The 11,153-nt window shown below is 43.9% G+C and overlaps 1 protein-coding gene across 1 annotated transcript; it reads left to right on the forward strand.

Moving 5' to 3' along the window:
* Positions 1 to 618: 618 nt before the first annotated feature.
* On the forward strand, positions 619 to 8,072 carry TMEM129 (transmembrane protein 129, E3 ubiquitin ligase). The gene is made up of 4 exons (XM_059471350.1): positions 619 to 992; positions 2,109 to 2,583; positions 4,765 to 4,924; positions 7,417 to 8,072. The coding sequence occupies exons 1-4, from the start codon at positions 788 to 790 to the stop codon at positions 7,663 to 7,665; spliced, it is 1,089 nt and encodes a 362-aa protein (XP_059327333.1). The 5' UTR covers positions 619 to 787; the 3' UTR covers positions 7,666 to 8,072.
* Positions 8,073 to 11,153: the final 3,081 nt, after the last annotated feature.

Raw genomic sequence — 11,153 nt, forward strand, 5'->3', positions numbered from 1 at the left:
GTAACAAGAGATTCCTGTCAGGCTTCTCCCTTTACTGTGTGGGGGTGTACGAAGATACCTTGAAACACACCTCCCTTTAAGGCATTTTAAGATGCTACATCCCTGTCTTATTAGAAAATATTAGAAAACATTACATAAAATACACAAGGAAAAGCAAAGAGAAGCTTTTCCCGACGCTTAAATAAAACAGGTCGTTTCCCTGCTTCAGAAAGACGCTGCCCTCATCCAGCAGAGCTCTTTTACATTAATAAAGACCTGGAATCAGTTCCCTCTGCCAGGCCTGTGGAGCATGACCTCGAGCACGGACAGTGCTTGGGGCCACGGGCAGGGGCTGCGCGTCCCGGCCGGGCCGGGCCGTGCTGGGCTGGGCGGGCGCGGGGGGCGGGCTCAGCCCGGCCCCGGCCGGAACGGGGACGTGGCTCGGGGCTGGCGGCCGGGCAGGCGCGGAGGGGCGGGAGGAGACGGAGGGAGGGGCGGGGACCATCCGTGCGAGGAGAGGCGGGTCCCGCCCCGGCGGCCCTGCCGGCCCGGCAGCGCCCGCGCCGCGCATCCGGGGGTGCGGCGGGAACTGCCGCTGGAGCGGGGGGAGCTGACGCTGGAGCATCCGGGGCTGCGGGGGAACCACCGCTGGAGCATCCGGGGCTGCCGGGGAACCACCGCTGGAGCATCCGGGGTTGCGGGGGGAGCTGCCGCTGCAGCGGCGGGAAGCACCGCTCCCCGCTGGAGCATCCGGGGCTGCGGCGGGAACCACCGCTCCCGGAGACCCCGGCGCCCCACGGGGCGCAGCATGGAGAGCCCCGCGGTGACCTTCACGCTGGCCTACCTGGTGTTCGCCGTGTGCTTCGTGTTCCCGCCCGACGAGGTGCGCTCGGCGGGGCTGACGGTGCAGAGCCTGCTGTCCGCCTGGCTGGGCAGCGAGGACGCGGCCTTCGTGCAGTACCACCTGCGGCGCAGCACCGGCACGCTGCTGGCGCACTCCCTGCTGCCCCTCGGTGAGTGTGCCCCGGCTCCCCTGGAGTGAGCGGTCCGAGCTTTGTAACCAGCGGGCTGCACCGCTGCACATGCATTCACAAAGGAATTGGGGTTTGAGTACGGACTGGGGAGTGCGGGGCTGGAGGGCAGTGCCAGGGAAAGGGACCTGGGGCTCTGGGCAGGGGAAAGCTGAAGGTGAGCCAGCAGGGCCCTTGCAGCCAGGAGGGACATCCCTGTGCTGGGGACATCAGGCCCAGCATGGCCGGCCGGGCAAGGCAGGGATTGTCCCGCTCTGCTGGGGCTGGGGCGGCCTCACCTCCAGTGCTGGGGCAGCTCCGGGTGCCACAAGGTAACAAAAACATCAAACTGTCAGAGAGTGCCCAAAGGAGGGCACGGGGAGGGTGCAGGGCCCTGAGGGGAAGCCGTGTGAGGAGAGGCTGAGGGCACTGGGGCTGTTCAGCCTGGAGGGACAGAGAGGAGACCTCAGTGCAGCCACAAATTCCTCCTGAGGGGAACGGGAGGGACAGACGCTGATCCCTGCTCTGTGGTGACAGTGCCAGCACTGAGGGAACGGCCTGAAGCCGTGCCAGGGGAGGTTTGTGTGCGATATCAGGAAAAGGTTCTGCCCCAGAGGGTGGCTGGGCCCTGCCCAGGCTCCCCAGGGCCGTGGGCACAGCACCAGCCTGGCAGAGCTCAGGGGGTTTGGACAATGCTCTGGGGCACAGGGGGTGACTCTGGGGTGTCCTGTGCAGGGCTCAGTGTTGGACTTGATGGCCCTTGTGAGTTCCTTCCAGTGCATCATCTTCTGTGATTCTGTGATTAACCAAGGAATACAAATTGGCTTCCTTTAGCCATATAATTCTCCTAAAACTCAGTAGCATCTTGCAGGTAATTTTATTCAACAACCGAATTCAGATCACTTTCCTTTAGGTATGTAATTCTGATAAAAATCACTGATGCCTAAGAATTTATCTCAGCTTGCTTGAGACAAGAGGCTTGAATTTGAAGTCATCCAGAAATACAATACCTCTCTTGGAGGTGAGCTCACTGGTTAGATAGCCATATGGTTATGGGGTATCTGCTTTTGCAGGTGCTTAATTGTTTTCTGAAAGTAAGGGGTTTTTTTTCCTTTTCAGGTTATTACCTTGGTATGTGCATTGCTGCACCTGAAAAACATCTTTGTTTTTTCTACCTGGCTTCAAAAGAGTGGAAAACTTTCTTCTTCTTTGCCGTTCTCCTGCCAGCAATCACCAGTGCCCTGGCATATTACTGGTCACGGAAAGGTTGGAATAATCATCCACTAGCCCGGACACTCGCTGTTCATGCCCTCCCACAGTCAGGCTGGAGGGCAGTGGCTTCTTCCATCAACACAGAATTCAGGAGAATCGACAAATTCGCTACGGGAGCGCCAGGAGCCAGGGTGATTGTCACGGACACGTGGGTGATTAAAGTGACCACCTACTGTTTACATGTTGCCCAGCAGCAGGACATTCACTTGACGGTGACAGACTCCAGACAGCACGAGCTCACCCCAGACTCCAACGTGCCCGTGCAGTTCCTGACCATCCGCGTTGCCAGCGTTAATCCCTACGTCAAGGCGTTCGATATCCGGTAAAACAACTGCTGAACCCGTTCTCTTACGTGTGTGCTGTTTGATGGTGCTGAGGGAGCACTTCTGTGACCAATCTGGAGACTCATCCCTTCCTTTCTGGTCCCTGCCTGGTGTTCAGTGCTGCTCTGTGTGCACTTCTGCCGTGCAGTGTAGGGAAGGTTGTTTAGTGCAACACTGAATACACAACGGATAAACAAAGGGATTGGCCTCTTTGATCCATTCTTAGGGAGAGGATTGTGCTGGATGCAGAAAAAAGTAACTGGATAAAATTAGGTGAGAGATGGACAGCAGGAATGAAAGGTAGAATTTTTAGTCTTTTAAATTTTGGGTGAGGAGAAATAGCTATTTTGTCTAAAACTGTCTGTTGTTCATCCACGACTTTGGATTTTTCTTTGTGTTTAAGGCACACAATTTCATCACTGCTCAGAAGAGCTCTCACTGAGCTATTGCAAACCAACTGCCCCTAAAACAAGGAAGAAACTTTGGTTCCCTTTCTGACTTATGTGTTCTCATAGGAGTAAATCATAATAATTGTGAACTGTTAGGGCTTGTTTTGCAAGGGCCCATGCTGTTTATCTCATTGGTCTCTGTGTAACCAGGCTAAAGTACAAGTTCAGCAGAAACCTCTGCGTGCTAAAGTCTTTGTTGTTGTGTTGTTAAAAACCATCTTAGTTCTCCTAAAATTATATTTGAAAAGGTATCTTTTTGCTGTAAATTTGTATGTCAGGAGCATTTATTAGGTAATTAAAAGCATGCAGATCACCAGACTTGTAGGTGTGCAAATGGGGCAAGCACAAGGAAGGCAAAGAGGTGATTATGGTAGAGATCTAGGTGAACAGAACTCAGGACAAGAGGGTGGTTAAGGTAAGCATGACAATTCAAAGAAAAGAGACTTTTATAGACCTGTGACAGTGATGACCAAATTAGTATTAAACAACTAATGATTTTCTTCTGCAAGCACTTCAGTGCCAGAGTACACCACAGCTGAGAAAAACATTACTTGTTTGACAATTCCTTTTATGGAAAAAAAGTCCTAAGCCCAAACTGTATTTTGTGACTAAACAGAATAGCATCAAGAACAGTGTTTAAAAGCTGTTCTAATAAGATGTCAGTGATAGTAAATCTCTGCTAGAATGTAGCAGAATCATACAGGGTCATTGTATATATCCAGAATCAAATACAGTGAGATGTTTCTGGAAGAACAATGCTTTTGTGCAGGTGGGCCACATTTCTCTGCATGTTCGGTGTGAACTGTTCCTCTGGTTATAAATGTCTCTGGTTTGCATGGACAGCATCTGTTAAATGACATTATCCTGTAGCAGTAAAAACTAAGCCAGCCTTGCATTGTGCTGGGCTCTGGGAATTCAGAGAGTGGTAGGAAAATGAGGGCAGTCTTCCAGGGACTTCTCCATGAAAGCTGTTTAATGAGTGGAAGCATTCAGTTGGAGAGTTTTGACACTATAGTTCAGAATTCTTAAAAAGGGATGACAACAGGAATATATCACTGTAGGATCCTGTGTGAGGTCTCAGGTGCCACTTGAGTGCTGTGGACATCACTTTAATTTACAGAAGCAGCTGGTGTGAAACACAGCTTGCTGCAGCCTTAAATCAGCAGTGGTTTGTGACCTTTGTGAAATTTCTGTGATTTAGATTGTATCATAAAATCACAGAACCTGATAGATTGACTTTCCTCTGCTGCTTGTGTAGAACTGTATCACCTTGTGATGTCTGCTGCATGATACAACTAATTTCTCCTAATTAATTTCTCCAGGAGTTTATAATTGAGAATTTAGAAATTGTCTAAGTAAAGAGGCATTAAAAAGGTGGCAGAAATGGTGCAAACAGCACTTTGCAGTTAATGCATGATTTACATACCTACATGGCTTTTCTTCATGCTGATTACTTCAAAATTCTTTATTTTTGTATGATGTTTTAGCTGATCTCTGACATACCCTGCTGGCAATCTTACATAGGTATGAATGAGGACAGCATGTTCTGTTGACCAAGTTGTGCCAAAACCAATAACTAAATAGCAGAAGAAAACAAGAATACACAATTCTGTGTACTTATTCTGATGAATAAATGCCAGCTTTTCTGTGGATTCACTTCAGATGTTAACCTCTGCAAGGTATTTGGGTGGATAATCATGGTAACATTTTGCTCCATCTTCTCTTCTTCAGGTTGAACTCCACAGAGTATGGGGAGCTCCGGGAGAAGCTCCGTGCTCCTATCATCAATGCAGCTAATGTTGTCATCCATCAAAGCCTTAGTGATTTATTTTTAGAAACCTTTACATCTCTGGTGGAAATAAACCAGACATACCACGTTCCAAGCACTCAGGTGAAACTTTCTATTCATGTGAGACTAACAATTATACTTTCAATATGGATGAGCCTGTGATTACTGTGTAAATGATAAATGTTTACCTAGGGCTATCTCCAGTGAATTATTAAGAGAATTCATTGTTGTGAGGTTAACAAAAAGGTTTTTTTAAAATATGGATTAAATGACAAATTATGATTAAATTATATTTATCATGTGATTACCGCTTAATAATCCTCATTTAATAATCAAGCAATATTCAGCCAGTAATTAAATGGTAATTGAACAGCAGTTGAACACCATGCTACTCTCCTCATTTCTAATAATTCAGCTAGCTTGCATACAATATGTTTGAGATCTAATATAAACTGTTACTTACCTTTCTGTAGATAACAGATACCAAGTAAGGGATCTCTTGATCCCTTGAGAGGTCTCCTACCTACCTGAGGCCGCTCTACAGGAGAGCTCCGTGGGCTTGGGGGCTGCAGTCACTCACTTAGAGTCTGACTGGTGGTTAAAGTGCCCCTTGGTGGGGGTGTACAGCTGTAGGACTTACAGTTTCATCTTGTGATACTGATAAGCCCCTGATAAGACATGGCCTAGATTCCTTAACTTCCTGAGAAGATACAGCCAAGCACAATTTTTTTAGGGTCTGCACAGCCAAGGCTGGCTCCAGTCAGGCCTCCTGGTCAGTGATGCCAGGAGCCCAAGTGCTCTTTGCTCAGTCAGGGTGATGCTTCCTTCACAAATGCTCACCTGCTGTGTCAGTAAATTCATCACAAACCTTAACTCTGGCTGCTGCTTCTGTTCCTGCTCTACAGGGAGCAAACTGTACTGTGAGCATGATGGTTTTGAGACATAAAGTCCCCCTGTAATAATTGCTATTAAAATGTTACATGGACACATTTGGAAATGATGACCTTGCACTTGCAGAAATGCAGGGTCATCATTTATGAGGAGCCAGAGCCACAGCTGCTGTTGCTGTTCTTTAGGCAGTTTGCTCCAATACAGCTTGCTTTTCTAGACAGCCAGGTTCTTCTGGATCTACTCTGAAATCAACTAATGATTCTTAACTGGGGTTTGTTTTGGTTATAATTATTATGGCTATTATTATATGGTTTTAATTATAACAGCACAGAGTCCTACTTCCAGTAATAGTCACAGAGACCTGGTCATTATTATACTTGTGCAGCAGCTGGAAGTGTGACTGCAGCACTGTCCAGTGCATCAGAGGGAACCAGTTAAACCAGTACTGGTGACCCTGCAGGGAGTCTGTGCCCACTGGTTCAGCTGATGGAGTGAGGGGTTGGTATCTTTGCCAGTGTTGTGCAGCTTATATGGTTTGTGAACTAGCTAAAATAAAACTGCATCAGGTGTGTCTGCGCATTATGTTGTGTGTGTGATTGCTCTGCCAGCAAAGAGAGATGGTCACAGTAAAGAGAAGATATTAAAGCTGCTTTCTTGCAGAGCATTTAATTTGTGACACATTTAAGTGGCAGCTGAGCTACTGAACTTGGGTTTGACATTGGGTGATAAATTACATCACAGATGATAAGGATGTTAAAAATACTACATTGAATCTTTCCCTATTCTGAAGCTCCATTAATATGTTGAAAAAATTTGTTAATCTTTCTATGCTAGAATTTTTCCTGCTTAAAAGCTAAGGCCTAACTTCACAAGTTAAAGCTCAGTAGCTTGTGTTCATGTGGATCTGCTCCACAGCCCAGCTGACAGGGCAGCTGAGCAGACACTTGAGCTGACAAGGGAAGAGTCACTGGAGATGGGAAAGAGAGACCACATAGGGAGCTGATTTTTGTTCCACCAGGAGTATTTTGAACAGATTCAGGTCTCTGTGCCTATTCAGTGTGCTGTCTTTTGAGCTATCAAGTTCTTGGACAGGTAGAAGATGTGGGAAATGCTAATTACTGTTTATTATTTGTAATACACTTCACAACAGGATATTGTCCCCATGTGCAACTGCAAGTTCATGTGGCGTAATTAACTGTGGGCAAAATCAGTTATTCCAATTTTATCCAAGAGAAATTAAGTAAATTTCTGGACCTTCAGGTTGTATGTCCTTGTGTTCAGTACAGCCCTGGTTTCTTCATTTATGTCTCTTAATTAGAAAGATGGAAGATAGGAACAGCCATTTGCTGTTTAAGTGTTTGTTTTCCTTACTTTATACTGGTCCATTTTTTTGAAAAATAGTTTGAATGACAAAGCTGACTGCTTGCTTACCTTGCTGTGGCTGCTGGAAGCTCTTCAGAGTGTGAAAGAACATTTGTCTTTCAGTCATTTATGCTTAATCATTAGTGTCATGCAGCAGTTCTGGGTTTTCTGTTCAGAGAAAAGTTTTGCTGTCATTTGTTAGAGAGTGTTTTAGTAAAACCATTTGATACTCTCTGATGGGGCAGTCCTGCCACAGATGATTTTCTAAAAGCCTTTGAAAAAGCAGTAACAGGAACCGTTCTGTGCAGTTCCCAACTTTGATGGTGTTTCTCCTCCCTCAGGAGCTGGAGCCCTGCATAGGCTGTATGCAGACTATTGCCAACATCAAGCTCATCAAGAACTGCCAGGAGCCCAACGAGGGGGAATGCCAGCAGTGCTACTGCCGGCCCATGTGGTGCCTCACCTGCATGGGCAAGTGGTTTGCCAGCAGGCAGGACCAGCAGCACCCCGAGACCTGGCTGTCCAGCCAAGTGCCTTGCCCGACTTGCCGAGCCAAATTTTGCATCCTAGATGTTTGCCTAATACGATGAGTAGTGAACTGAGTATGTTTTAACTTTTTTAATTTGACTGTGTTTCATAGTGGCTTTGGTTTAAGGCCTGCTAGATCAGTTTCTGAGACTTCATGTTTGACCAGGGTACAAACTCTAAAGGTTTCTTTTACAGTGTTGAAAACAGATGTAAATCTTTTCAGTTCCTTTCCACTTTTACCTTATCTGTGGATTTTACTCACGTGACGTCAGCTTCTGGATTTTAATTTTCTTTAAACCCCTGTTTTCCTTTCTTACATTTTGGATGGAATAAGGTTATCCTTCTATATTTGCAGTACTGTTGTTTTTTCAGGTTTTAACGTAGGTTAAATTCTTTATATTTTTTAATTCTTTATATTTTTAAATTTAACTTGGGTTTTGATTCTTTAATAAAGGGCTAACTGAGAAAATTGCTTTGGTTAGACTTCATTGCTACTTTTGTTATTCTTTAATCCAGTTGTAAAATTATTATTAATCTTTGCAGTTGTTTTTCAAACAAGTGCACCAGTTGTGTTCCTTCAGCTGGAAGGAGGTATTTCCACTACATCTACCACAAAGGGTTGCAGTAGGCTGAGAAATGTAATCCCTGAAGATTTACAAGTCCTGTATGGACCTTTTATTCCATTAATTTGCCTCTAGCATACCTTTTGATGGATGACTTTATTTCAAACAGAAAGGATTTGTCAACCCATTTACCTACACTGCTAATACATGGTTAAAATCTATTGGTTTCCAGGAGCTACATTGCTTAGGGTTTCAGTGTTCTTTAGGTGATGGGACTTTTTTTACATACATTTGAAGGGAGTGCAGCAAACATCTGAGCTCTAATTTGTAAATAATTATCACAGATGGGTCAAACAGAGAAAGGAGTACTTTAAAGCTTTGGTCTACAAGAATAAAACCTCTTAATACCTCTTACCTGAATAATCACAAGGATCTTACCAGTAAATCATGGGCAGAGGTGGCATGCTAGTGATTACCTGACAACCTCTTGATTACCATGACAGGCAACCGGTTTGAGCAGGAACAGGTGGCAGGATGTAAAAATGGTACAAGTATTGGAATCACAACCATGAAACATTTCACGAGTCTCAGCTGAGCTACAGGTGGTGAATGCACCTACCTGCACTTGCAACCAGCCAGGAAATGGTTACAGATGTGGCTGCAAGCAAGAATTCATAGAGGGGTAAAGAACTGAAGACAGATCTGACAGCATTGCTTGAAAACTAACATTTAATTGTTGGATTTTAACTTTGGGATTTTTAAATAATATTCATTTGTAAAAATCCAAACTGGTTGAGCTAAAGAACATTCATTGCTTCAGCATATCTCAGTTGCTTTATATACAACATCTACTATGCAATTAAGTAAATTACCTGTTAATAATAGTGGCTTCTGTTTTCCATTACCTGCTGTTTTGGATTGTATGGATGTACAGAGTGAAAATTTGACACTGAGACAGGTTGTGTGGATTTATCTCTCTTTCCCGAAGAGATCTTCAGTGGCATGTCGCTCTTCATCTGAATAGAATTAAATGGAGTTCTAGAGTTTCAGACAGATCTGTTGGTAAATATGAAAAATAATAAAAAAATGTAGGAGTCAATTAGCAATTGAATTTAAAATATTTTCTTAGTACTTCTGTGGGAAAGTTATTTCCAGATTTAAAATGGTCTCTGCAGGATTTTTTAACCTTTGGAAGGGTCTTGCAGGGCAGGGTGGTGTTGTCTCACATGCACCTATCACTACACAGCAGCCTTCACAAATAAGCATTTTGTAACATTTGCTTCTGAAAAGTTTACATAATGTGGCACTGATACAAGGGATTGGCCCTTGAAATTGTTGCAGAAGAGAGGGTAGGATTTTGGAGATGTAGTTTTGCCACCCCCCATTCAGTTCCCACAGCACTTCGTCTGTTCAGAATAAAAATGTTCATTGTAAAGAATGTGAGGCTAAAATCATAAAAGGCCTTGAGAATCTCAGATGCTGGTAGTTGCAGATGTTTTTATAGACTAAAGCCAGGTCAGTTGTCAATAGTATCTCATGTAATAAAAGCTTTAAATGCCTAATTTCTATTATAGTGGAATCTATTCTGAGTTGACTCGAAGTTTTCACTTCAGTGGAATTTTGCTTTTGTTCATCCTACCTCTTTCCTCAATATAAAAGTACAACAGAGTAACAGTCATAAATGTTTCATATCTTTGCATCTTTTAATGCACAGAAGTGCCTCTTAGAAAACTTAGTAATTACCAAAACAAAATTATGATTTATGTTAATGATAGTACCTGATTTATATTCCTTAAAACAAGTCATTTTCCCTAAGTTTAAGTTCTCAAAGTAATCTGGCATGCCTCTGACATTTGTGAGCTTCTTAAAAGCTGTGTTAAAGAAAAAACTTGTTAAAAATCCATATGAAGATGAAAATAATCGAGTACAAAAATAGGCATTTGTTAGTGTGATAGCTTCATCCAAAGAGCCACAAAAGCATTTCTTTAAGGTCCCTTCCAACTCAGACCTTTCTCTGATAATATAAAACTTGCTAGACTGCAGCTAAGCACCATTCCCGTCAGGACAAACCTCAGTAAGACTGAGGTTCTCAGTGCCATTTTTAAATTTTTAAATTTTAAATGTTTGTGGACTTTGAGCTGTTTAAGGAGTTGAGATATAAATACTCAAGCTCTTACATGGATTACAAGACATTTTCTTCCGAAGACATCCTGCAGGATTTCTCATTTGTGGTTTTTGGGGTTGGTGGGGTTTTTTTGCTTGATAGCTTGTCTGTTTCAAATGAACAGTATTGTTTGGATAGCCCTTAGGGAAAATGCTTAATGAATACACGCAGTTAATCTTAAAACCCTCTGAAGAGCTCAATAAAAATACAGTCAGTTCTTTGTAAGACTTCTGGTTTTAATTTAAAAGTTATGTTTATCAGGTTAAACTTTATATTGGTGGAAATCAGTCTGGCTTATCTGTATGCAGTGTCTTACCTGAGAGCATGGGAATAGATACAAATAGGGCTTAAATTCCCCTGAAGGTGTTCATGGTAAGTCCTCCTTGGATGGATTTTCCTACTACAGCCTGAATGCAGAGGGTTGGATGAATGGAAGAAGGTGTGTATGAAATCTCTATAAGAACCTCAGGGGGAAAAAAGCCTCCAAATACTTTTCACAACTACCAGATGGGAAGGGGTGACACTGGATGTCACGAAATCAGCAGGGGCAGTGACTAAAAATTTGTCTTTTCAAGGAAGCGCTGGCATTGCAGCAATGGTGTGTCCTAGATAAAATACTTATTTCATTGTGACCTTGCTCAGATTTATTACCAAGCACCAGCAATAAAGAATCTATCACATTCCTGTATCACATTCCTGTGGTAGTGGACCTATTGGAGTGTATCCAGAGGAGAACCATGAAGGTGTTCAGAGGGCTGGAGCAGCTCTGCTATGGAGACAGGCTGAGAGAGCAGGAGGCATTCAGCCTGCTGCATTCTCTTCA

Source organism: Ammospiza nelsoni, chromosome 4 (genome assembly GCF_027579445.1).
Source record: "Ammospiza nelsoni isolate bAmmNel1 chromosome 4, bAmmNel1.pri, whole genome shotgun sequence".
Lineage (NCBI taxonomy): Eukaryota > Metazoa > Chordata > Aves > Passeriformes > Passerellidae > Ammospiza > Ammospiza nelsoni.

Excerpts from the sequence above, each read along its gene's own strand:
- TMEM129 (XM_059471350.1), top strand. The coding sequence starts at position 788 with ATGGAGAGCCCCGCGGTGACCTTCACGCTGGCCTACCTGGTGTTCGCC. Across the intron at positions 2,584-4,764 it reads GTCAAGGCGTTCGATATCCG|GTTGAACTCCACAGAGTATG; the intron begins GTAAAACAACTG and ends TCTCTTCTTCAG. Across the intron at positions 4,925-7,416 it reads ACCACGTTCCAAGCACTCAG|GAGCTGGAGCCCTGCATAGG; the intron begins GTGAAACTTTCT and ends CTCCTCCCTCAG.